Here is a 26,490-nt window from a genome sequence, read left to right as displayed (position 1 = left end):
TGGATTTTTGTTAAGCAATTTCAGGTTTTGTTAAAAGCTTCTTCAGAATTGTTCACTAGTGCTGCTGTGCCCCTGAGATCTTTTCATTTGCAAACCAGATGTGCTGAAAATAATAGGAAACCATACAGGGGTTTCATCTCATAAGGCAAATGACTCCTCTACCTCCTCTACCCGGGGTGGGGGGGGTGGGGGAGTGGGGGGTGGTGAAGCCTGGGTGAAAAGAGGGGCAGAGAGGGGAAGGCACAGGTGAGGGGAGGAATGGAAGAGGAGGGTGAAGGTGGAGAGGGACAGGGCTCTAGAAATAGTAGCTTCTAGTCATCTCCAGCTAGATGCCAGAGGGCTGGGTCCTTCCAAGTCCTACCCTTTCCACCATCAAAACAGCCCCAACGATCACTTTCTAATCTTTAGTTTGTAAACCTGTCAAGTCTTTATTTCTTGGATTCTTTTTAAACAAGGAACATAAAAGTATGGGAATTATGATGGAAGCAATAGAAACAAAAAAAATCTGCTTCCATCTCTCATTTCTTTTTTTAAGAAGTCAGAATCAGGTGACCTTCATCACTATAATGTTCTCACTGCTTCCGTTCCCTCATAAATCAAAATGGGTCAAGAGCTGGTTGGCTATGATGCTATTTGTAATGGGCCTATAATCATCAGCAAAATAAAAACAGACACACTGGAGATAGTATGAAAAAGGCCACGCAATTTGGGGGCAAAAACTTGAAAAGGGGGCTCATGCGTACTTACTAGCACCCTAATAATATTCTTGTGACCAGGCACACCGGCCCATCAGTAACACTCAATAAGTATTCACTAAAGGATGAGTGATACACAGTCTTAATGGAGTAGAAGCCAACTCTAGAAAAAAGGGAATTCAGTAAACACTCTAGAATGAAAGCTGTGTATGTCCTAGCAACAGTGGCTTAATACATGCCCGGAACATAAATACCCACACACTGAGGACGGATGCTTGCAGTAACGTTGGGCCATCATGCTTAATTTCTAGAATGCCATCCTTTCTTATGCACATTCTATGCGTTCCTTGTTGGCACCAAACTACTGCCCCTGTGATGCTCTCCCCAGTCCCGCTCTGGCCACTAGGTCAGCCCTCACTGCAGAGTGCCTCCCGCTCCTGGGTTCCAGTGTGGAACACCTAGTCCCTCTATCACATTTTAAGGGGCTTCAGGAATTTTCTGTTTCCACAGGCACTAGCATATTGCTGTACGTATTATGGGGGCTTGGTATTTGTTGAATGAATGCCTAAAAAGCTGCTAAGCATACAGCCCTTGGCACCATGCAAATACCAACAGCACAGAGGAGGCAACATGCAGCTAAGACCTGGAGAAGAGCGGCTTGAGGTGAAGCCAGGCTCTCTGCTGTCGTGTCGATGATGCCGTTACAGGCTGCCAGAAGCACAAGTGTCCTTCTTCCCTCTGTATTTAAGAAACTGAAAACACGTGCCATGGTGTGGGACTTCCCTCACTTGGCATACTCTGTGAATATCTCTGAAGGAGAAGGGCTGCACTCACGTTCACAGGACTGGATACTTTACACACACAACGGCTTAGGATATCAGACTATGAAAGTCAAAATAACAATGTGGGCCTGGGGGTGGGACTCACTTTCTCCAAGGTATACCGGGTTTGGAGTGCTTAGATACCAAGCAGAAGAACAGTGCTGTTTTCTTTTCCAAGAAACACAAAATACTTAATTGGATACGTACTTTAAAAAAGAGGAAAAACTCATTCAGAAATGACCTATTTCATTCCTGTGGAAGGATTTTTAAATGTGTTCCAGGATTTGGCCCTATAGCTATTCATTTCTTATTCTAAAGTGATTTTAATGTTTTAATTTGTGACAGTCACATGTACAGTGACACACAGGTTGACCGCCCCCCTCCCCCGCCCCGAATTTCCTACTAAAGCTGCTGAGGGCGTTTATAACCCAGTGCTGTGCTGCTTTCTAAGGTAGACTCCTCGTCACGCATCCAATGCAGGACACTACCGAGCAGAAACAATACAAAGTCCACATTATCTAGGAAGGGAAACACCGACTATTTTCCTGGGAAGATAGGAAGACGTTGAATCCAACTGTCAGGCAGGGGCTAAGGCTACCGGCTCAGAAACAGGTAATTTTATCTACATCTCATACCTGAAGTCAACCAACTTCAAAGAAAATTCCAAACACAAAACAAAACAAAACAAAACAAAACAAAAGAAACCCCCTAGTAGGGCAGTAGGCTTCCCCCCCTAGTAGGGCAGTAGGTTCTAACTTCGGAGCCAAATCTGCATAAAGGACTCTGAGCCCAGGGGATGGTTTGGCTGGCTCTATATTTTAACAGAGGGCTCCAGGGACAATTTGGATGATGCATTTGCTCTTCAATCTCACAGCATCTATCTTTGTGAATGAGACCACATGGCCAACTTGATGTGATTTAAAAAAAAGGGGGGGGGGGCTTGCCAATTGCTCTAATTGTAAAAGAAGTACCTGATCAGAATACCAGTGTGCATGAGAAGGAAGAGACGCCCAAGAAGCTCGTGGCAAATCACAGCGAGGCTCTGGATGACTCCCATTTCAATTCTGTCCCTCCAATGATTTTTTTTTTTTTAATTTAGAAAGAGATTCTAATGAATTAACGGTCTAATGGTTGCAAAGCTGCAATAAGGTTGATGGGGCAAGTTGACATCAAATACTCCTTTCAGTACTCCAGAGCCTTCAAAAATTCCTCCCCTAGATCACGCTACCATCAGACATGTGTGTGCCTTGACACGAAGGTCAGGAGACCTGTTCCATGCACATGGGACAGGAGACACGGTGGCCTGGCTCCTCCCACCCATCTGGTCTAGGATTCTCAATGGCAACATCACGTCAGACCGGGCTCACAATTTCTCCCCTCCCAGGGTCTCCGGGATGAAGCTTTAACCTGCTTTTGAGGGAGTCAGGTGACTGGGGACTCAATGACGGTCTGCCTCCCTAACAAGGGAACAATTCAATTACCCTGGTTACGGAAGATAAAAGAAAACGCTGGAGCACTTCCTTTCAGAGAAATCAGAAATCAACTATGACCTTTCGAGTCTAAAAAAATTTTTCTATTGCATTTGTACATTTCCTTGTAATGAAACTCTGACCTGGAGAATGGGCTTCAGTCACTGCCTCTGAGTGGGAGAAAGAAATGGAGGACGACTATGGGCTGCTTCTTTTTCTTTTCTTTTTTTCTTTCGTCTTCTTCTTCTTCTTCTTTTTTTTAAAGCTCAGGCTTTATGTTACTGTCACTGGATTTAGCTGTTGCAGCTTTTAAGGCTAATGGTGGCTGTAATCTTGCAAACAGTGCAAGAGAGAAGAGTGGAAATTAATTTAGCTATCCATTTGTCAAGATTCTGTCTGGAAGATTTTTTAGGAACCAATCTAAATCCAGGGATAGCCTGGACCTTTAAAATGGGACACAGGATCATTGAGCTCCAGAACCTTTAATCTGTTTGAAGTAAGGAGCAAATGTTAAAATCCACGTGTACTTTCTAGGCAAGATAAATACATGGAAGACTGCTTGTTAAGACACAGCAAGCCGAGAAGATGATGTCCGTTAAGGCAACGGATCCTACAATGTTGTTTTAGGGGCAATTTTACTTTAACTACTCTTGGGTGTGCCAGTGAGAATCTGGGTGCTCATGGCCACAGATGCCCTCTGTGTGGGGACAGGGTTCAAGAGCTTGCGCTGAAAGGCGACCGTGCATCTGTGAGCTCGTCATGCATCACCTGGAGCCTCGAGGCTGGGAGCAGAGAGACAGAAGCCAAGACAAGCCCCTATTAAAAGGCATCTTCAATATGCACAGAAATACAGCATTGTTTGTTTTGAAAATTTCCTCTTAAACAGAGTCTCTCTGGCTGAAACGGTGATAACAGTAAGTTGTAGCTGTCTGAGGACACAAGAGAAGCTTTCGGTGGGGGGTGAAGGCGGAAAGCTCCGTTGCAGAGACTGAGGGGGGAGGAGTTCAGGTCTTCAAAACAAAAAAACAAAACAAAACAAAACAAAAACCAGCCTGAGCGAGTGAGAGGCCAGCCACAAATGAAAAGTGTTGTTCCATGTTTTGGAGAAGTGGGGTGTTTCTACAGTGTGAGAAAGGCCTCCACTACCTTAAAATATAGACCTGGCTAGCCACAGCCACCTAGATGGAACCCTCTAGAATGAGAGGCAGTTAAGGGCTGGCTCATCTCTGGGCCCCTTCTGCAAAGATGAACCAACTACCTGCAAAGGGTAGTGGGGGACAGAGGTGTAATTCACATGGGCGTCCAAAGGGCCATTCACAGGAAATTTCATGAAAACCTACTATGGAGAGCTCAAGCCTAAATCAGTTTACAACCGGGATAAGCGGCAAGAAATCATGAAAGGTAAAAACCTCGCTCCTAGTATGGAAAGTAGAGAGCATGGCTGACGTGGAATCAGGAAGGAGCAGCTTCGCGGTGCTTAGGAATGCGGCGGAAAATAGGAGGGGTCTGTGCACTAGGCTAACAAGCTTTTACTTAAGCAGCAGAAGGAACTGGCAGGACTGAAACACACACAGACGAGGATTTAGGAAGCAGCCTGGATGGGGCGGAGTTTAGAGTGAGACACAATCACCAATTGATGGATTTTCAGAAGATTTTAAGTGCAGGCACTGGTGTTCTCATAAACAAGGTCAGAAAAATCCTTACTAGTGGCTTTTCTACGGTTCTCTTTGTCCCGGTGTGATGGGTTAGAAAGGTAAAGAAAACAGAGACTAGGGGATCTACTGTCCTATTTCATAAACCTCCTCTTGCACGGAACACTCTGGACTTTCGTCATGCCTGTGTCACCGACTCCCGTGAAAACCAAGAACGTTTCCGGAAAGTCAGTGTAAAGGACAGGTGCCCCATCTAGGGTGGTAAAAGAAGGTCTATGCATGAAGAATGATGAATTATATATTCAGTGTTTTAAAAGAAGTCCTGTATCCTGGGGTGTGGGGCTCAGAGAGATCTTACAATCTCCTGGGATAACAGAATGAAGCGGGAAAGTTATCTTTTAAAGAATTGTTTTTTTCCTCATAGAATGATTACTCTTCCACGTTCTGGGGTCAGAACCTGTGCATAGTGGTAGGGGAAGGCCTTGGCGACCACAATGCGACCATGGCCTTTCCCACCGTAGCAGGTTGAGGAAGCTCCAAGGCTCCCAAGCAAGCAACGTCAAGCGGTATGAGAGCCACTGGGTACCACCAAGGGGATGGGTGGCATGCCTCCCTCCCTCGGTGATAGAAATCAGAGACAGTGAAACTCATTTTGAAGAAGAGTTTCAGACAGTCCAAAAAAGATAAAGCCACAGAAGCTGTGGCTGCCTCTTCCACACCTCCAATATTCAACTGAGGGGAGCGGGGCAGTACGTGAGTGCCCAGCATGGAGCAGACAGTGACTCTCTCTGATCTCTTGACCCCGGCAACACACACAGGTAGTAACACTGTCAGCAGGTACTCTCCAGGGCAGGAAGAATGGCGATGCATTTACAAACATGGCCCACATGGGCCTGTTAAAGGGTATTTTCCTTCCTATGAATTAAGATGGAATTAAGACAACGAGAAGATCCAAAGCCACAATACTTACCATTTCATCAACCGTGGCTAAGCCTAAGCTACCGGCATGTTCTCTAATAGCCAGGCGGCCATTTTCCCTAGCATTCTGCTTTGAACAGTGATGCTTAAAAAGAATTCTCTTAAGCATAAGCTGCAACATATCTGATCTTCTGTTAAGTGCCTGGATGTTAAAAGATTTTCTGAGGTTCTTAAGATTCAACTTAAGAACAAAGTATCTAATGGCTTTGAAGTTCCAAAATAACGGAACAATTAAATTCCAAGGATTTCAAGGGAACTTTTTGGCTTCTTTGCATACATACCAGAAAGACAATATACATTCAGGACATTTTCAGTGGTAATGAAGGTACCATACCTGTGATGATGGTAAGGATGGTGGTGGTGGTGGTGGTGGTGGTGGTGGTGGTTGTTGTGGGAGGAGGGAGAGTTGTGGGGGGATCTGGATAAAAAAAAAAAGGAAAATCAAACCCACAATGCTGAACACAACAATGATCAGTAATGACAAAACAAAGGCATGAGGACATTGAGATGTTTGTTTGATGACGTCCCCCTCTGAAACCAAAGCTTCCCCGTCCGCCCACCGAAGATCTGTGTCTTGTAATCGTAACCCAAAACCTTAGTTGGAAAAGCTAAGAAAAGAAGAAAAGAGATTTGTATTAATGAAGCGAAGTAGGGATGAGGAGATGTGAAGGAGAGAAGGGAGGGAAAAATCAAAATAGGACACCCCCACCCCAATCTGATTTCAAAGGTGAGGGTAAACCAGCTCTACGCCCGAGAGTCATTTCATTTTATGCTTTTGCAGATAGGAGAAAGGAGGAGGAGAGGACGCTGCTCCAGCGAAAGGGCTCCTATCGGCCAAGGATGATGTGCTCTTGCTCCCCTGCTCTCCATGACAGGTAACTTCATTATTCCCCATCAATACATCCCAGCGGGAAGTAAAACTACTTCTATGCTCGTAATAAATACAAAGAAGAGAGAATGTCACCACTAAATATCAAGTTCCAGGCATATGAGATTTTACTGAGATTTTATTTTTTTTTAAAGTCAATAAATTTTACAACTTATAAATATTAATACGTTAGTTGCCTTTGCTCGCGTTAAAAGCTTGACCTAAGTGGATGGCGGTGATAAGACCAAAAGCCCGCCTTCCATCTTGTAAACAAGAGGATGAAATATAAACGGGGCTTGACCCTCCAAGCCAGGAATCCCAGAGGGAACCCTCTGTCAGATGTTTGATATACTGTATATTCTTCTATCATCTCAGAAATTATTTGGGGGACAAGGGAAGGGCAAATATGAAAGAGAAAAAAGAAAATCCTGAGCCCAAATGATCAAACTGAATGTGTTAAATTGTCAGCAAGACTTTGAACTAAGCAATCATTCTGCTATAACAGAGCATAAGACGATTTGAAGGCTTTTGATTTTAAATTTTATCTAAAGCACGTCAACTTTTTCTCCCTGACACATCTGGTGTCCTTTTATCTCCAAGTGAGCTCTCAGATTGTCTAATTAATACATCAAAACTTTAATTATATACTGCACCTTTATTGGCTTTGGTACAACTTCCTGAAAGTTTATGAAAACACTATTTTGGCTCCTGGTTGTAAGGTCTGCTTGAAATGATTCCTACTATCGATCAATAATCTGAGGTTTTAATTTTCTTAGCCAGCTTCTCTCTCACACACACAGTATATGAATGTGTTGGGGAAGAATCAGCAGCAAGTTGTTCTGTCTTACAGGAGACTGTGCTCGTTGAAGTTGTGGACACGAGCGGTTTAAAGCAGCCTCACACAGTTCAAAAAGGAATTCATCAAAAAACAAAACAAAAAAACCCAAAAAGCAAACAACCCCCCCCAAAACCACACACACACACAAATCTCATTGAACGCCAAGAAGCAGAAATGATTAAATAAGTAATTTCAAACCACCTTTTTAGACGAACAGGCAGTGTGTTTGCTGGCTACTTTCTCATGGAGGCCCCAGGTGAGGAAGCATTCTGGGACCGGGCGGATCACGTGCTGGCACCCACACCTTGCCGCAGGCACCGGGACAGACACAGAGGAACGAAGGGCACTGGTCCCTGAGCCGAGCTCTGAAGGCATCCCGTGCCCTCTGCTACCCAACTCAACTGGACCCAGAGACGTGCCTGCTGCCCAGCATGTGGGCGGCTAATGCGGTTTCTCTGTTCTGGTTCAATTACAATATTTATCACTGGAAAGGAACATCTGTGGCCTGGGAGACTTCCCCTGATACACTCTAATGCTATTTCTGGACCTACCTCTCAAAGTATTGGCACAAAATGTGTGATATTCACAATACAATCAAAGGGGAACTGAAGGTCCATTTTTGAAATATGATTTGAAAATACGATTATGAACAAGGGGTGGACCAGACTAACAAGGGCAGAGACTTCAGAAAAAAGGTCACCGGTCCCTTCCGTTTTGTGAAAATCACACACTTTCAATTATTTTCATCACTACCAGGGTAACTGTTGTCCTTCACATCTGGCTCAAATGACCTGAATGAATTTGATTCTGTTAATAGGTATAACCTCGTTGCTCAGATCATTTCTAGCAAGAAGAGCAACGTGAGGCCACCATTTAAGAAAATACAGAGTTGGAGCTAATGAGCGGTGCTTGACACATAGAGGCTCAAAGAACAAAACCAACTGGGGCTCAGGCACTAACCAGCTACATTCTCCAAGTATAGGAGTTATTTCCAGAGAATTAAACATTTTAAAGGCGCGTTAGCGCTTAGTTCATAAAGAACTTTGAATGTTACTGTAGTAGTACAATAAATCACCTTTGAAAAGAAAATCTACTCGCCATCTTCTCAAATTCCTAGAATATCTTATTACTGGACTAACAACACCTCAGGTTGGCCTTCTAGCCGCCATCCCAGGCAGTGACACTGGCACAGCTTAAGGGAGGCAGGTTAGAATCCTGTGGATCTAACAGATCTCTGGACGAGAGTAAGTGTACCATCCTGCCTTGGAGGGGTGTGTGTGTGCGTGTGTGTGTGTGTGTGTGTCTGTCTGTCGGAACAGGTAGGTGGCTATCAATAATGCACTCTGGCCCAGCAAGTGAAATCCAGAATAGTCACGTGTTGGCGGGAACTGTTCTACTGGGAGAATTAGAGGCACTACAAAGTAAGACACAAATGTCCCTGTAGACTTGGCAGTCAGAAACGTCATGGCTTGGAAACAAGCCTGTGAACTTGGGCAGCTTAGGTGACCTTTCTAAGCTTCATCTGTCATCTGTAACACGGGATGAGGATAATGCGTACGTCCTGGGGTGACTGTGGAGATCTGAGATGGTCATGCATGTGCAACAGTGGGACACAGTGAGCACCCAACAAATGCCAGCCATAAGCTGGTGTCCCAAATTATTCAAAGACATCTGTGTCCATCAAATCCACAAAATGTTTGTCTTGAGAGGTGGCAACAGGAGGGACGATAAATCAGAGTTGTTTTTCCAGATAACTTAGTCTTCTGAATCAAGGAAGAATACAATAGGCTGGTGGGAATTTGCCGCTCCTATTACCCACCGCAGCAAAGGAAGGGGTTCACGTGAGGCTCAAACCCTCATGTACAGAAAGGGATTTACCTTCCTGCCCCTGGCATCAGCGGACCGTGAACAGTCTCAGGCACAGGGTGGCTGTGTAATGTCAACTGAAAAGGGGTCCCAGGGCACCCCCTGGCACCTACACAGGACCACCGTTCCCTTCGCTGGAATCTCCTCAACCACTGGGGAGAATTAATGCTCTTACATGTGTAGAGCACAGACAACAAGGGTAGTGTATGCAGAAAACACATCTCAGAAGTTTACAAATCAGGTGAGTAGATATGATCCTGTAATTCTGCATTATGTTAAAAGGGGGGGGGGAACCCAAACCTCAGGATTAGATCGTAAGGATTATATTTGAATATCCATGTAGATATGGTATAAAGCATGCTTCTATGTCCTCACAAAGAAAGACACTGACTCCTGTTTTCTTCAAAAGGAAAGTGGCCAAGTTCTGAGACATAACACGGTGTCAATATTCCATAGGTATGGTTATGTGTGTGCAGGGGTATATTCATATATACGTGTACTTGGATAATTTACAGTGCTAACAGGAAGCAAGAAATGTGCACACATATCCACACATTTATAAGACACTGAAATTTTCAGGCTTGTGGTTACTCATTCCGTGTCATGTCAGTTCATGACTACGCTTCCTGGTATAAAACCAACCTAGAGACTTCGATTGGACAGAACAGACTCAATCTGTCATCCTAAGGCTAGAGAGGCAGTGCACTCCTCAGCTAAACAGAGAATATTCACCAGACCCAAAACTGACATTAAGATATAAACGGGAAAAAGTCTAGGATGCCTGACACGTAGTAGATGCTCAGTAAATATCTGCTGGTTAGAGAATGCAATTCACGATAATATATGCTTTCATAATCCTGTGAAAAGATATTAAGAAAACAGACAAATTTAAAAATAAATGCATTCGTGTCTAAAGGAGTAGCTAGTGGTGGTTTACGTAGCTGCCAAGGACCCTATATTTTCTCTCCAAGAATTTACCGGCTTGCAACATCTTCGGGAATGTAATAGCTTCATGCTGAAAACAGGATACTTCTGTTCATCAAAGCAGGAGAGAGGCTAGCTGAGGTATCACAGGAAAATACCACTGGGAATAAACTTTCTGAGCTAAACAGCCATTAATTGGTAAGGCTGAATTTTGCAGTCATTATTTCTAACATAATCTCGATTGCTCGTGCCTGAGGACACAGCTTTCCTGCTCAGCATGACCAGGGACTGTGATCTAGTGGGAAATTCCCACAATTAGAGGGAGAGAAGAAAAGTCACTGCCCTCCCAGGTGGAGACACTGGGGTCCACCTCAGGCCAGGCTTCTTGAAGTTCTTGAAGAAAACAAACTGGCTTTCGGTTTTCAACTTGACCAAAAGCTCTGGGAGGGAATCACAAGCAGCAGCTACACGTAAGTGAGTCTAGTAGAAGACCGTTTTAGCTTTCCACGTACCGTAAACATACAGCATATAATCCGAGTGAGCTTTCCCCACTATGTTAGATGCTTCACAGCGGTATGTACCATTATCTGTTTTGTTTAGGTTATTGATGAACAGGTTGGGCCCGGACAGGACGGCGTGCTGAGGCATTTCGTCATCCACTCTAACCCAGGTCACCATCACCGGCCTGCAGAGGAAAGAGGAAAAACAGGCTGCTTCATTGTCTCCCACCAAGACGTCTGCATTTGCTTCCCACCCACCCATTAGAGGAGCTACACGCAGGGTGACATGATGAAAGACATGTTTTAAGTTCACAGAATTATAGCCGTGAAGTCCCCCTAGCCTGTTTGGGATAAACTTTAAAAAAAAAAACATTGTCAAGTGTTGAAAAACTTTCAACAGACCATAAGCAGGAGTCTCATTATTTCCAATTCGACTTTAACAAATCAGCAAATAAACCAATGTGCCCCATTTTTATGCCCTGCTGAGTGGTTTCACACAAATTCAGACAGGACAGAGCTCACCCACCGTTAATCATCTCATTAATTAGGGGGAAAACAGCAAATTCTCAGCTAGTGATACATGCACTACTCTGATGGTTACTAATACACCAAGGCTCTTGCTCCGAAGCCACTTATGATATTTCAATGATTTCAAGTTTTGCAAAAAGAAACAGACTTTTACATCTGAATGCTGCTTTCTTTTGACCTCTGCTATTGGAAAAACCACCTCTATTCATTCAGGAAAGATGCAATCACTTCTTTTCCCCTTAAACCCTACCCATAACCTGCTTCTCCCGACCCAGTTGACCTTATCTATGTGTTCCTCGGCAAAATGCCGTAATTTGCTGGCTCTCCGAGTCCCACACGCTGTCACCCTCTCCCTCTCTACGGGCACCTGCAGGCCCTGCGGCTCAAGGGCGGCACTCCCAGGCCAGTCACTGAGGGGAGCATCTTCCTCTGCTCAGAAGCACGTTTGTTTTCAGGATTTAAAGTACCACGTTTGCGTCCATCAGGGAAAAGCAAATTTCACGAGATGCTCCAGGGCCAAAACAGCACAGGCACCAAGTATCTTTCAAACTCATTGAATCTAAAACGCGTGTTCTTCAAGGCAGCTCCCTCAACCTCCTGTGACATCGGGGCCACATGGATGACTGTGCCTGAAACTCTCATGTTAAAGGAGGGCCGCAGAGACACGGGCACAGAAGTAACTTCCTGTCGGTCCCCATGTCTACCTCCAGGAGTGGCGACAGGACCAAAGACCCAATGTTTAATGATGAGCGAACACCCAAGTTAGCCCTGTCGAGTAGCATTCCAATTTTCAAATGGGATGTGAAGTTACAATTTTTCTTTAATTACACATGGGTTTGTCATCACAACCCAGTAAATTATTTAAAAATTAGTCCTGCATATGGGCTCCTTGCAGGCAATGGCAAATGGGTCTGCCTGGCAATCAGATCTAATGTCCTGCTGTTTGACAGCTGAAACAATCAGTGGGGGTAAGTGCTGAGAATATTCACAACATTTAATGGCAAGTTAAATTACCATTTTTATTGTATGCAATTTCTTGAGAAAATAAATAGGTAATATGCTAGAAGGGATGGCAGCAGAGTAACGCGTGCTTGCTCACACGACCACACACCCGTTCTGATCAGAGAGGAACAAACAAATACCCTCTCTGGCATAAATGTCCTGAAGGAAACATGTAATTTACTGTCCCCGTGGCACATTCAATTGAACACAGTACCTTCTTCAGGGGGAAAAAACCCACAGAAACAAAATATAGGTTAGCAAAGCCATATACTGTAAATGTGGTTAATATGGCTGAATATAGGTATTACGAGTGGCGAGAGGCCTGGGAGAATTTATTTTTCTCCACTGGATTTTTTTTTTTTTTTTTTTAGGCAACTTAAACCAGTAACCAGGGCATAACCCAAACAGCTTACAGAAAGAAAGACCTGCATCTTTTGCCATGTCCGAGGGAGAAAAAGATCGCTCCGCCAAAGCTCGAAGTGTAGCAAACCAAGTAACTTGGAAACACCAGAGGAAAAGCCAGACAGAGCCAAGACCACCTCCTACTTCCTAAAGGTCATCTGTAAAGCTGCACAGGGGGAGGACGGACAGAGGCAGGTTCCAGTCCGCAGAGAGGCAAGCCCGACGCAGGGAGCACTGATGCGGGAGCGCGCAGACGGCAGCCCCACTCCGTCTGGCTGCCCGGTCTCTTGTCAGAGATCACGCCGTAGCTGTAACGGGGACAGTGCTTTCCAGAGATTTCGGGAAAGCTTCCTGAAGATGTTTAGAGCATGAAAACTCCGATACTGAAGCTGGTTAATAAAACTCTGAGGGGAAAAAAAAATCATGCTACAGGGACAGCAGAGGGAGCTCAATGCTGTTTTGTTTGGTTTTGTTGGGGACCACGCAAAGTTTGAGGGCTTATAATCTCGACATTGACTTGTTCCATCTTAGGAGTCCGTGGATTGTTTTTTCCATAAGAAACAGTTAAATATAATCTTCACTCTCCTAGAAAGAGGAGATTCTCTCCTCTCCCCAAACAAAACTGGATGGACATCTAAAGCGGCCCCACTAGGTGGCTTTTTTGTCCTATTAGTGATGATACATGGCAGTTTCCCTAGTTCACTTTCATTCATTCAGCAGGGAAGCAGCTGCCTTGGACTTTTCCATATAATAAGAGCATCAGTAGGGTCTTTCTCTTTTGCAATGGCATGCACACATTCCTTGAGAAAAGCTCTGGGACCATTCCTTACTAACAGAAATACTTCTAGGAGTCACTTTTCTTTGAGGGAAGGAGAAGCAAAATTAAAGGTAGGGCAAATTCATTTTCCAACGGCTGGCCCTAATCACAGCGGCTTAATTTAAGTCTGAAAACCATCTTTCCAGCAGCTCAGACATTAACACAGAAGGTAGCAGATTTATCATTAGATTGTGGGCATACTAAAAATTTATTAGGATTATTTTTTGTGAGAGAAGATAGTACTGACAATCATGTTGATGATAATAAAATAGAATTAGCTGAGATTTCAATCTTAGCTGGCATTTCATTTTCCTCCCAATCCTGACTATTAAGAGCCAACCATAGGTATTTATTCCCCTTTACACTGAATATTCCTTATTTCTTTAAAAATCTTCCATCCTTTACGGCAGGAGACAGGTGACAGGCTGGTGACTTGTGAACGCACATCTCCGTGTTGTGACATTTACTGCTCATGACCCTCTTCCAACCTTGGCCTTCAGAACTTACTGGGGCTTCCCGATGGCTTCACATGTCAACTCGAGCGCATCCCCTTCCCGGGTTAGGCCTTGTAGAGGGTAAGTCATCTGAATATGCACTTGAGGCTTATCTGTGTGACAACAACACAAAGCATAATGTTTAGCAAATGGTATCGGGCAAAAATCAGACTTGCATGCTGCCACAAACCCCATATCACCAGCACTCGCTCTCTCCCCATTCTCATGCCTTCACTAACATCCTCCTAATTAGTTAGTAATCCTGGCATTTGCTCAAATTAAATTGACTAATAACTCCAAGGAGTGAACCGCGAACAGATAAGAGATTCATAAGCCAACTGCGCCACATCAAACATTTCCTGTGAAAGACATTTTGTTACATTGAAGTTTATCTCCAAACTCACTCAAGCTAAAGGAAACTCATTTGCCTTCATGCTGAGGTGAAGCCACAGATATTTGTGGTGCTCAGAATTGATACATTTTATCATATATCATATATTACTATGCGACAATATGTTGTGACAATGCATGTTAATAAGTTTGCCCCTTCCAGGCTCTTGATTTCAAATGGGAAAGGCAAACCTTCTGAATTCCATTCAAATGGCTTTAAGAATAAAGAAATGGGAGGTTCTGGTGGTCCCAACGAAACTCTTTGATGTCTCAATGTATACACAGGAGAAGGAAGGAAGCAGATACTGAGGGCCTGCTACGGTAGGCACTGTCATTGGTAGTAGGATAAGCCCAGTTTGAGGGATCAGAACACTGGTACCCAGAGAATGAAGTAGCCAGTCTAAGGTCATGGAGATAACTTAACGACAGGCAGCCCTGTGAATGTTGGGCTTTCTAGTTCAAAACTACATTTCCCAGTGGCAATCCATAATTAAAACCAAGTATAGCTTCCGAAGGCAGTCAAGTACTTAGCTAAGTGACACAGGTGTTCTTATATCTACTGGCTACTTAAAACCCATGTTGGAGTTTGTGGGGGTTTGGGTCCAAGGGATGAATGACAGGAGGTGTGGGGCTTAGGGAGGGAACCAGAAGGGATTGGGATTAATTTAGAAACACATACAGATACATTTACAAATAAAACCTGAATGGAATGGGGACACTTTTTTTTTCTATGCTGAACTAACAAGCTATTAATCCCTAAATCAGTTTTCTCATTTAATGCTGTGGCTCTGTAAATGTGTATTTTTGGAAACGTACCCAAGAGTAATAAATGCGAGAGGGCAAGACATCACTTGGCTGAAAGGTCAAAACAATTTCCGTAACTTTACTTTCTCAGACAATCACACCACCTCAACAACAGCCCCTTGGCCTTTTACAAGCAGTGCTTAGCTCATTAACATTCATCCTATGGACTGAGAGGGAAATCAGAAATATGGCAGGGCTCAACCGATCTCAACACGTACTCGGCTAAAATAAGCGGCACGAGGGAATCCTCTCTGGGGTTGGCTGCTTTCCAGACACGTTGGTACAGTCTCGCTCCCATCACAGATCTTTCTGTCTCTGAAAACCACACGCATTCAAAACTTTGTAAGAGTGCCTTCTTGTACACCAGTGTGCACTGCACACTGTGAACGGGTAACCCTTTCTGAGAAGCTAAGCCACTTGCCAGAGGGCATAAGTTAACAGGCCTGAAAGCCCCAGCGGACCCTTGCAAAGTAACATGGTTCTATTCTTGGACTTGCTGGCAAAGGGAACGTTCGAGAGCAAAATGGCGTGGAGGTGTCCAGGTACTGGTAACTGGGTTGGGAACCTGGTCACTAAAGAGAGGCAGAAACAGACAGGATAAACATGATGACCTTGAATGAGGACTGGCTTGCTGGTAGAAGAGCTCTTGGACACCCTCCTTGGAGAGCTCCAGGCTACAGCTTACACTAAATACAACCACTGGGTGACACAGGCGAGTTTACTCTACTTGGTGGTGTAACACATAAACACAGAGCTGGCTGCTGAAGTTCATTACAAACACAAGATAGAAATAAATGAATACAGGCACTGTTTTAGGCACTAGAAATATAAAGAGAATTAGAACTCCTCCCCACTTTTGTGAAGTTCTCATTCAACCAGAGGAGAGAGACAGCTAGTATTACGTGATTTCTATACATAACCTCATAAAACTCTCCCAAACCCTGCACGTGTGTTACCTCATCTGATTCTCACTTTACAGAAAAGGCAACTGATTCCTGGAAATACTGAGTGACTTGCACAAGTCACACTACTGGTTGGTGGCAGAGGTGGGATTCAGTGCGAGTCTGTGATGTCCTAGCCAGCACTCTTAAGCATTTGGGGATTGCTTGTTTCATGCCATTGTGCTAGTGGGAGAAGGGTCACGGATGAGGTTCTGTAAAATGACGTCACTGAAGGGGGTCCTAATCCAATAGGACTGGTGTCCTTATGAGAAGAGCAAATTGGACACAGACACACTCAGAGGAATGACCACATAAAGACAAAGGGACAAGACAGCCATCCACAAGCCAAGCGGAGAGTCTAATGGGCTGAGTTCTTGCAACAGCAAGGAGAGCATGTAAGAACACAGCACCAGCAAGGCCTCAGGAAGGTGGAGAAAGAGGGAATTACAGAGACTCTGGGGAGTGGCCAGAGGGCTGGGATAAGCAGATGGGCGGGGTGTTTTGGGGATGTCTGAGGGAAGGAGTCTCAGGAAAGGGGAGGTAAAGCTGAGTCATGGGTGCAGGGTGGTCACTACTGATCAGTATGCTGCTTTAGTGTATGTTTGAAAATGTTCATAATAAAAAGTTAAAAAATAAAAAAGTTAAAGAGAACGGTTAAAAAAATAGATAAATAAATAAGATAAAATCAAAAAAATAAAATAAATTAGTAAGTAAGTAAAGCAAGCAATGGGAGGTTATGTTACTGAGAACACTGACAGCCAAAGACCCGCTCCCTTGTATTTCACATCCAGAAGCAGCAGCACATAACAGGGTTCCTGGTCAGGAAACCTCTGTCATTTTTACCTAGGAAGCCTTCCGGGCGAGGCTAAATTTAAAGCCGAAAATCTGGGCTGAAATGTAACATTTGCTTATAGGTTAATCTCTGATCCACGGAAGGACTACATTTTCCATGCTCTGCTGACTTCCGCCCATTAATTAAGGAGAAGCAGGATGCCTGCTGGCCTATGTGGAAGGTTTTTCTGTTTTTTGTTTTTTTTGTTTTTTGTTTTTTTCCCCCTTGTGTAATTTACTAGCACACAGAGAGGGTATATTTTTCAGCACCGCGCACTAAGGGTTTTACATGCTCAACTTCCATTAATAATAAAAAGAGTGTTGAAAATCTAATCCACTCTTGCCTTCAGTACCACAGACTTCTAGTTAAACACTTTCCTATGTTACTAATGGCTGTTTCCCAGATGCCAATTACTCACAGAAATTAGAAGAACAAGCTAAGGATCTGCTGTACCTGGAACTTATATTAAAAAAAAAAAAATAATCCTACAAAGCCATAGAAAATGCACCTTCAATTTTGATAATGGATTTTCCCAATTTACTCCTCAGGTTCCTGGAGAAACATCTACCATCTCCTTATGGGCACAGCTGCCACAGTTACCTTAATAGCTGGCAGAAAAGGTAAACATTAATCTTGTTTGTATTATACAGAAAAATGTCCTCGTGTGTTGACACAGGCAGCATTTATCCACGTATGATCTGGCTCTGGGGTAGCCGAACCATCTTCACGCTCAGCCTACGACTCACACAGGCAGTCTGTGCGCCAAGATCCATCCCCTTCCTTTGCCCTGAAAGAGGAACTCAGGTATGCTCAACAGGTGGACCAGACACCCTGGGATTCCACTGGCGCCTCTAGAACTCAGGGAGGTTAAATTTTCCCAGGAAGATCCTGACTACAATGTGAGTTTGTCAAAATCCTGCACAATCCAGATGGCTGACTGAATAGCCCAAAGCTCATCATTTATATTTTAATTATATTCATAAATCAAACGTTATAACCCACCAAAGCTTTTCTGAGACAGACCCAGACTCCAAGATTTATTTTTAAGTAATGAGGTAAGGCCCAGTACATTTTCTGGGTGATCATTTTACGCCTCGGTTGGTGTCGTAAGGCACAAGGCTACAAGCCAGATGACACTTTCTACCCAAGTGCAATAACTACCCAGAAATGTATCGCTCAGAATGGCTTAATGTCATTATAAAATGGAACTGCTATATAAAAATAAGAAAAATAGTTAGGTCTGTGCACTTATGGAACATTATAGTTATAGAGATGGCATCACCAACAGCCAATCAATTAGGTCGAGGGATCTGAGGTTTTCATAATACACTGTCATTTTTTAAAAACCCTATAAAAGACATTTAGCAAGACTCTTATAGCAGACAAAATTCGTTCATTAGTCAAAGTCGTGCAGAGGGTTAAATGCCAGGAGGCTTTGGGTCACCCTGCAGGAGCAACCAATTAAAAAAATAATATTAGAAAGACATTCCAATTTGATGAGACTTTCTTTAAATGTACTTTGCTCTCTCTACAAAGGGAAAAAATATATATATAAAAGGAAACTTTTAAAGAGGTTAGAACGGCTTGCTGGCAGATTACAATTGATTTCATGCCAGTCTGACCTTGCACCAGGTTCTATGATCTTTCCGGAAGATGAAGCTCGAGACTCTGTAACCTGTATTCACTTTCCTATGTAAATGAAAAGTCATCGCTTCCTTCTCTCTAGATCACAACACTAACGAAGCAGGTTTTTAAAATTATTTATTAAAAAAAAATAAACAAAAGGGTACTTTGCAGTTTCCTTTTGCCTGGGATGTCATCCTTCCCATGTACCCGACAGGAGTAGAGCTGAGGCACGAGGAGGATGCCTGATATCCCAGTACTAGACTTATTACCCCAGGGTCTCCTGAAACCGCCCCCCCGCCAAGAACTTCTAAAATCAGGGAATGTGGGCATCCAATGTCCTCTGATGCACTAACTGCAACCAGGCCCAAGGGCTTGGGTGCAAATTTGCTCCTGCAACTGCATTAGGGACACCGGCTCTTCATGGCCGTTATTTAGATTTCTTCCAATTTCCGAATATCCGTTACAGCAGGACTGGAAGCCTGTGGAGCAAATACTAATGGTCTCAGGGCCTCTACCAGAGAGAACTCAAGGGCAGCAAGTGCCCAGACGTATCGGAATGGCTGGGAGAAGTATAGGTCAGCGCCTGCGCATTCAGGTGGGGAAGCATCAACTCAAGAGTCTTTGTCAATCACGGAGGATTACCGCAGTTTGGAGGAGCACGACAATGCAAAGATTAACCTAAGATCTGGTGAGTATTAGGGGTTTTTTGGAGCTCGAGGCAAGAATCGGCTCCTACAATACGGCTGCCTGGATTGGCGAGAGAGGCCAGCTTTGCACTGAAGGAAGATAGTGTCCGCTAGCAGGAGGTGATTGGGTCTGGTTTGAGAACAGTCACACCGAGCCTTCACAGGAGTTTCACATCTTGCAAAAGGTTTGCTTTCTAATGTCATAAAACATTCATGAATAATTCTCACTGCCATTTATTTTGTTTGTTTGCCAGGTGAAGGACCTCCTGCTGTTACATCTGCTGTATGAATCTGAGCACTGCAATGAGGAGGACGGCGCTGTTAGGAGTGGGAGGAGTCAAACATGGTGGGAGATGTGGGACCAACAAGCATGTGCCACATCACTCCAGCGGAATGCAGTTCCTGCCTGTTGCAACTTCCAAATAGTTCTGCGGATACTGAAATTACTGTTTACCCAACAGAATCAAAATTTTATTCTGTGATGTTGCGGCAAAAAGTTGTTTCCAGTGCTTTTGAAACGGGTGGCACATTCATATAGCACTCCTCCCTATCTTTGAGAAATCTTTAAAATTTGAGAGTGAATGCTGGACAGGAAAAGCCTTACAGCATGATTTTCTTCATAGGAAAATCAGCTCTGTAAAAAGAAAAGTTTTGGGTCTTTTGTATCCGGTTCCCAGCACAGGGCCGGTGCCCGGCAAATGCAGTAGGCACTCAATACTTGTTTACCGAGCGAATGAATGCATGAGAAACTGGAGAGATACCAGGGCATGGACCCCTACTCCAAGCTCTGCTACTGACACACACACACACACAAAGTCAGACCATGAATATGTCTTAACCTTGTTTTAAGATAAACTGGGCACATTAACATTCTTGAGAGTTTATCTGAGCATGCATTGATTCAAGCAGGGCAACACCACACTGAAAATGCTCCAGCCACAGGAGCTAGGGGAAAGGTTTTTAGGAGAAGACAGGGAAGCACAGCAAGGGCCATTATGTGATTGGCTGTGGATGAAGCAGTTGCCTTATTTGGGGAAAGCCTAGTTGGCTGTTCCTGATTGGTGGTGGCTTCAGTTTCATTTTCTTGGGAGCCTGGGGATTTGGGCTGAGGTTTTCGTTTGCTCCCGTAGGCTACCCAAGGCATGAGTTACCTCAGTCTCAGGGCCTCCCTGTTGAATCACTTCAATAGCCCTTAGCACAAAATATAATGGTATTATTCTTCTGGAAGGTCAATCCAGCTCCCCAAATTTAAGGTTCAGCCCAGGTGTTCTGATTTACATGCTTCCCTTTCACTACACATTTATTTAGCATTTCTGGTGTATCTCCAAGGTGGGATCTTAGGGGAAATCATAAAGGATGTTGTCTGACCACTCGTTTTCGATTTTCAGATTTTAACTTCACAACCATTTAACCTTCCACAGAATTGAAATGTGACCTTGAGTTAAAAACCATTAGAAGACTAGTTTCACAGTGGAAATGCTCAATGTCCACAGCCACAGAGACACAGCTTCCGCAAATACAATAAGTCAGACAGCGAGAGGTGGACAGAACATCCTTAGTCAGAGGCCTCCGTCTACCGAGGGTGCCCTCAGAAGGCAGAGGTGGTGGCTTTCTCTTCTTCGACCGGTCACGTCATTCCAGTCCTGCTCACAACAGACTTGGCCCGACACTTACTCTTTGCTTTTTGAATACGGGTTCCTCTATCTCCTGTCCCCTTGGGTGCTACAGAACACTCCAGAACAAGCCCCCGAGTTAATGATATCGGGACTGTGGGCCCGCCCCTGCTCTGTGATCACACAACAAATGACAGCTTCGACATTCGTTGGAATCAAGGGGTCTCCGTGAGGAATAACAAATACCGAAATAACTTCGCCGAAACTCAATTCATTGCTTTAAAAAAATAAAAGGAAGGGAGAGTGGGAGGAAGAACAGATTCTGTTCAAAGACGAGACAGGAGATCAGAAAGAAACAGGCCAAATCGGGGAACCCCAGCTATTGTGCTTTGAGGAATACAATCTGGGAACAGAGATGACGGGGGGAGGATGGATACAGGACCCGCTCTGGGAAACCATGTGTTATCTTCCGCTCCACGCAGGGACAGACATTCCTATTTCCAGGTTTTTATCCCTCCTTCACTGCAGGGCACTGTCGATACCAGAGAAACATTTATTTTGGCACAGAGAGAGAACAGGTTTTGATCATCCCATCAATGCCCAATTTTCCCCCAAATGAGGGAATGAAAGGAGAAATCCAGTCTTCTCCGGACCCTGGATGAACAGGAAAATGGATTTACAAAATATCTGCCCATACGGAGTCAATAAAACTCATTTTGCAAATGATGCCTACGAAAACAACCATCAGATGATAATCGGAGGAGGGAAGGTATTCAAACATCCATTTCTAGAGTCTTTGTTTTCATTCTCCCTTTCAAAACTCATCTCAATTTCTCTTTCTCTCTCTTTTTAAACAAATATGCACACGCCCAAAACCCTCACAAGATGAGGATTTTTGCAAACCATTTCAAAGAGCAAGGCTGTGATGGGGGAAAGCGAAAGACACACGGCAGCCATTCAAGAGCTGGGGATTCACCTCAGTCCAGAGTGAGGTTTGCCCACTTTGCACAGCGATCTGAATTTCATACTGAGGGTCACAGCTCTTCTTTGAAATCCCAGCTTACGTCGCTATGTGTTGCCACCTTGATGCTATTTAAACAGTTTTCTTTTAACGCTTAGACAGTGAACTGTTCTCCTTTAAACAGGCTTTTATTTGACAAGAGTACGTTCCTTCAGATCTGAACCTCCAGTAACCGTGCTACAATTGGACCACGCTCCGTTATCATCAACCGTGTTGTAAATTTGAGCAATGGCCACGTACGCAGACATGCAGAAGAAAAAAAAATGCACAGAAGGAATTTAGGGTTATATAGCTCAGAACATTAAAAGGCAAAACTGTTCTCTGCCTAACATCTAAGGCAGGAGATCTTTGAATTCCAGCTTCTGCGCGTAATTATTTTCTGTTTTAAACATTGAGCTGTGTGCTGCTGCCGCCGTAGCCTTGCGGACTCTCACAATGAAAGCCAGACAACTAAGAGCCCTACTGTATGTTCTTCATTCCCAGCAACGTTCCTATGAGAAAACCTTATTAATGAGCTTGCAAACGAGCACCCAACAGGGAAATGTCACAAACAAGAGCGGCTAATGCCCCAGAAAATCAAATAACTGAACACTTGGCTGATTGTGGTGCCTTTCATATTTATAATAAAAAAGGGGGGGGGCTTTAATTCACTAATTCTGAAGGGGTCAACACCTTGCTGAACAAAACAACTCATTTATTTATGTTCAGAAATCTCCAGATGATAAATTACATTGATGTTAATCACTTCAATGCATACTACACAATTAATATCTGTACTCACCACGAACTTAAAGATTATTAAAAGTATGACAGCATACACATCTGGCTGATTTTTCACATAATTGGGCACAACAATTTCTCCTGGTACCACAAATAAGGGTCCTAACAAACAAACACTGCAAAATTCTGTGTTCAATTAATTAGGACTTAAATCCACAAGACAAAAGCAATTCCAAGTTGTAGCTCAAGCCTTGTCTGCTACACAATATGGTAGCTCTCCGTTCTGCCACTCCTCTTTTCCCCGACTTTTTAAAGGTAAGCCGTTTAACGATATACAATGTAGGTCTTTGTTATTTCCTTTTTAAAAGGTATCTTCTTAAAAGAACATAGTTTATACAGAACTCAAATCCATTGTCTGTCAGGTTACCCTGTTCATATGCTGGTTAATAGCCATAGGTCTTAGATGAGGTAGAAAATGGTTTCCAGAAGGCTTCACGTAGCAAAATGGGCCAGGATTGAACCAAGTGAGTATAATGAATACCAATTCCAACAGGTTAGAGTTCCCCCAAGGTAGTCTTATCTACTCAGAGAAGAACTGCTCTTAATCTGAGGTCCATGGGCCAGTTTAGTATTTCTTGTTGATATAACCTAATGCTTATAAATGATACTAAAAAATCTTTTTAGGTAGCAAAGGACATTAATAGTTATGTATTTATTTTGATGTTTATTAAACATAACTCACATAGCAAAATAAAATTCCTAATTTGATATTTTTTCACAGGTCTTTGTTAGGGAAAAGCAATACAGTGACTTAAAGACAAGCTCTAAATGAGGTAAGAGTATAGACCACCTGTGGATACAGGAAAACTGGTCCTCAAATAAATGAAGTTAGGGTAACTCTGTAGGATAAACAGACTCCTTAAACTGGAAGCAAAGTGTAATGGATACGTGATTTTGTTCATCTTCTCCAGGTCTATGGGATTTTTAAAGGAGTTTTTAAGAAGGTTAAGAACTGCTGATGCTAAGGGTTTGAGCCAATTACAAAATGAGGGTCCAGTAGTCCTCACAGAGTATCCAAAATGATTCCACATCCATGCAGACTGGCTGCTGAATCTCATGGATTTAAGTATCTCTTCTCATTGCCATCAAGACGCCGTGCTGCTTGTCTGCAGAGAGAGGGCCATGAGAGGGATGGAGCTGAACCACTGACAATGGCCAAGGACCAACAAAGCCTTAGCGCCCAGAGTCTGAGCGCCTTAGGCATTGGAGGCAGGGGGCTTTTTTGTTATTGCACAGCTGCTGGTGTTGAGGAGAGTAAAGCTGGCAGGAAATGAGGGAGACGATTCCAGTCGTGTCTGGAGGAGCTACTTAAGGAATTCCTAGCCGACTCCGCCAAGTCGTTTGTAGTGCTCCAGGAATGGAGGGTAGGGAATCATCATTTTTTTTTAACATTTTATTTATTTATTTGAGAGAGAGAGATTGAGAGAACGAGTGGGAGGAGGGGCAGAGGGGAGAAGCAGACGCCCTGCTAAGCAGGGAGCCCAATGTGGGGCTTGATCCTAGGACCCTGGGATCATGACCTGAGCCAAAGGCAGATGCTTAACCAACTGAGCCACCCAGGCGCTCTGCCAGGTGACTTTCTTGAGCACTGAGTCTTATTTAAGATGCCAAAGACGACTCTCAATTCCCATTCAGATTAAAACAATGGTTGGTGACTCTTAACCTTCTTTTATGTAAAAAGACTTTCTCTTTACATACATTCTGAAAAATGAGGTATCGAGAAGAAAATGCCTGTGTGGCTCACTTTAGATAAAAAACAAAACCAAAAAACAATAATCTCCCATAAAAAGGTGCTGAGTAAGGGACAGGTGAGGGTAGGCAGGGAGCGACAGGAAGGGGGCTCTGTAACCAGGCTCACAGAAACCCCAGATGTGGAGACATATTAGACAAGATATTAACCAGAAAGAAGGAAATATAACAAATCTACCTTGTTTGTTCTAAATATAGATATTTTCATAATATTTACAAATCCACCTTGTTTGTCCTAAATGTTATAGATGAGATATTTACCAAGTTCCCCGTCAGAGACCCCTCTCACTCTAGAGAGCTTTCCTTTCTGTTCTCATCTTCCCTTAAGAAACTTTCACTTCCTTCACCCTATTGCCCGCGAGATTCATTCTTCAGCTCTGTGAGACAAGAACCCTGCAACAGTGCCACGTTAGAGTAAAAATGATCAATAGATGTGTCTATGTTTTTGGAAGGCACTGGTTACTTCCCTGTAGTTGACGGCTAGCAGTGCTCTAAGACTGAAGTCAAATGGATTCAGATATGGAACTTTATTCCTTGTTCTTAGAAGGACAAATCTCTCTTGAGTCTACAGAATATGGAAGACAAGGCTTATAAAGATCATTATCAAGTCTTCCAAGAGGTAGGAGGCATAGTGCTTTAAAAATTTTGCATTTGGGAGTGAGTGTAATTTCATAGGTGGGTGGGGCTATATTCTATTTGGAATATACTCTGGGGATACTGCAAGAGTTTAGGGGTGGGGACTGGGTGAATGTCTACTCAGGTTTCACAAAGGAGTTAATGTATTATTAAAGCTAATGGGCCCCTACAAGGAAAGTTAATGGATATTAAGTTTGCTTAAATGAATTACATATTAACAAAGTCACAAGAAATCTACTATCTGCCAATTTAGATAATATCTGATCATTTCTGTTTTCCCATTATAGGGACATTACACCACAATAGTTTTAGTGATATGAAAATTATAAGCATGATGCCCATAATGAAGCTACATAATGATGGAGATGAAATGAATTAACAAGAAAAACCTGCATTATGTAATGTTAAATTGAGCCAAACTCACAGAGTAAGAAAAGGCTAGAATGGGATTAGTGCCTTAGAAGCAACTTTTTACCACAAGGTGGAGAAGCGATTAGAAGCCACTTTTTACACCTTTTCCTGGCCCCTGTTTTGCTCAGTCAATGTATACACGTGACAGAGATTGTAGTGGGCTGAACGGTGGCCCTCAAAAGACATGCTCACTTCTTAGCCCCAGAACCTGCGAATATGGCCTTCTTCAGAAAGAGAAGTCTTTGCAGATGTAATCAAGTTCAGGATCTTGAGAGGAGACCATTCTGGACTACCTGGGTGGGCACTAACTCCAACAACAAGTGTCCTTTTAAGAGACACACGGAGAAGAGGAGAAGGCCGTGTTAAGACAAAGCAAGAGACTAGAAAGATACGGCCACAAACCAAGGAGTATCTGGGGTCCCCAGAAGCCAGGAAAGGCAAGGAAAGCTCTTCTCCTAGAGCCTTTTGAGTGAGTGTGGCCCTGCTAACACCTCAATTTTAGTATTCTGTCCTCCAGAACTATGAGTGAATAAATCTGTCGTGTTAAGCCATGAAGTCTGTGGTAATTCGTTATGGCAGCCCCAGGAAATTAACAGAAGAATTAACGATGGTAATGCTTTGCCTTTATCAGACCCCTGGTGGTTGCCTTTCCAACCAAACTCTTACACCATTCCCACTATGCACACTCAAATATCACCTGCAATCCTTCAGAGGCTTGGTTACAGAAGCTCTGGTAAAAAAGTGAGAAGTTGACTACCTGGCCACAACTCTGCCACAAGGATAGTTTTGTGCAGAAAACATTTTGGCAAGCAGAAGAGTCCATAGAAGAAATAAGGAGAGTGTCTTTAGTTCACTGGGCACAGTGAGGAGACAACCTCACTCCCCACCATCTAGCTGTTACTGATGAAACCACTGAGATTGTGGCACCAATCTCAAAGAGTTCCACTTTTAAACTCACTGCTATACTTTCAGCTAAAAATGGAAGAGAACATGCAATTTAAAACAAAATGCTGATGGAGAATGGGAATAAAAGCCCCTCTATAAAAAATATTCAGCACTTCTGCTGGGGCTAAGAAAGTGGAAGGAACTACCCTTGGTTGTGAAGCTAACATAGAAATGATTATAGTCAACATTCATAAAATGCAAT

At 43.5% G+C, this 26,490-nt stretch overlaps 1 protein-coding gene across 1 annotated transcript in view; it reads right to left on the bottom strand.

The window, feature by feature from the left end:
- Positions 1 to 26,490, bottom strand: part of CADM1 (cell adhesion molecule 1) — a 369,237-nt gene that overhangs the window by 27,923 nt on the left and 314,824 nt on the right. The window contains exons 9-11 of the mRNA XM_040630655.1: positions 13,868 to 13,967; positions 10,624 to 10,796; positions 5,950 to 6,033 (exon numbers count right to left, since the gene is read on the bottom strand). Of these exons, the coding sequence (XP_040486589.1) occupies positions 5,950 to 6,033; positions 10,624 to 10,796; positions 13,868 to 13,967 (357 nt within the window). The remainder of the gene's footprint in view (positions 1 to 5,949; positions 6,034 to 10,623; positions 10,797 to 13,867; positions 13,968 to 26,490) is intronic.

The sequence above is a fragment of the Ursus maritimus genome, unplaced genomic scaffold, assembly GCF_017311325.1.
Source record: "Ursus maritimus isolate PB19 unplaced genomic scaffold, ASM1731132v1 scaffold_16, whole genome shotgun sequence".
Taxonomy (NCBI): domain Eukaryota; kingdom Metazoa; phylum Chordata; class Mammalia; order Carnivora; family Ursidae; genus Ursus; species Ursus maritimus.
Note: the sequence above shows the minus strand (reverse complement) of the source record. Positions and strands in the feature narration are given on the sequence as shown.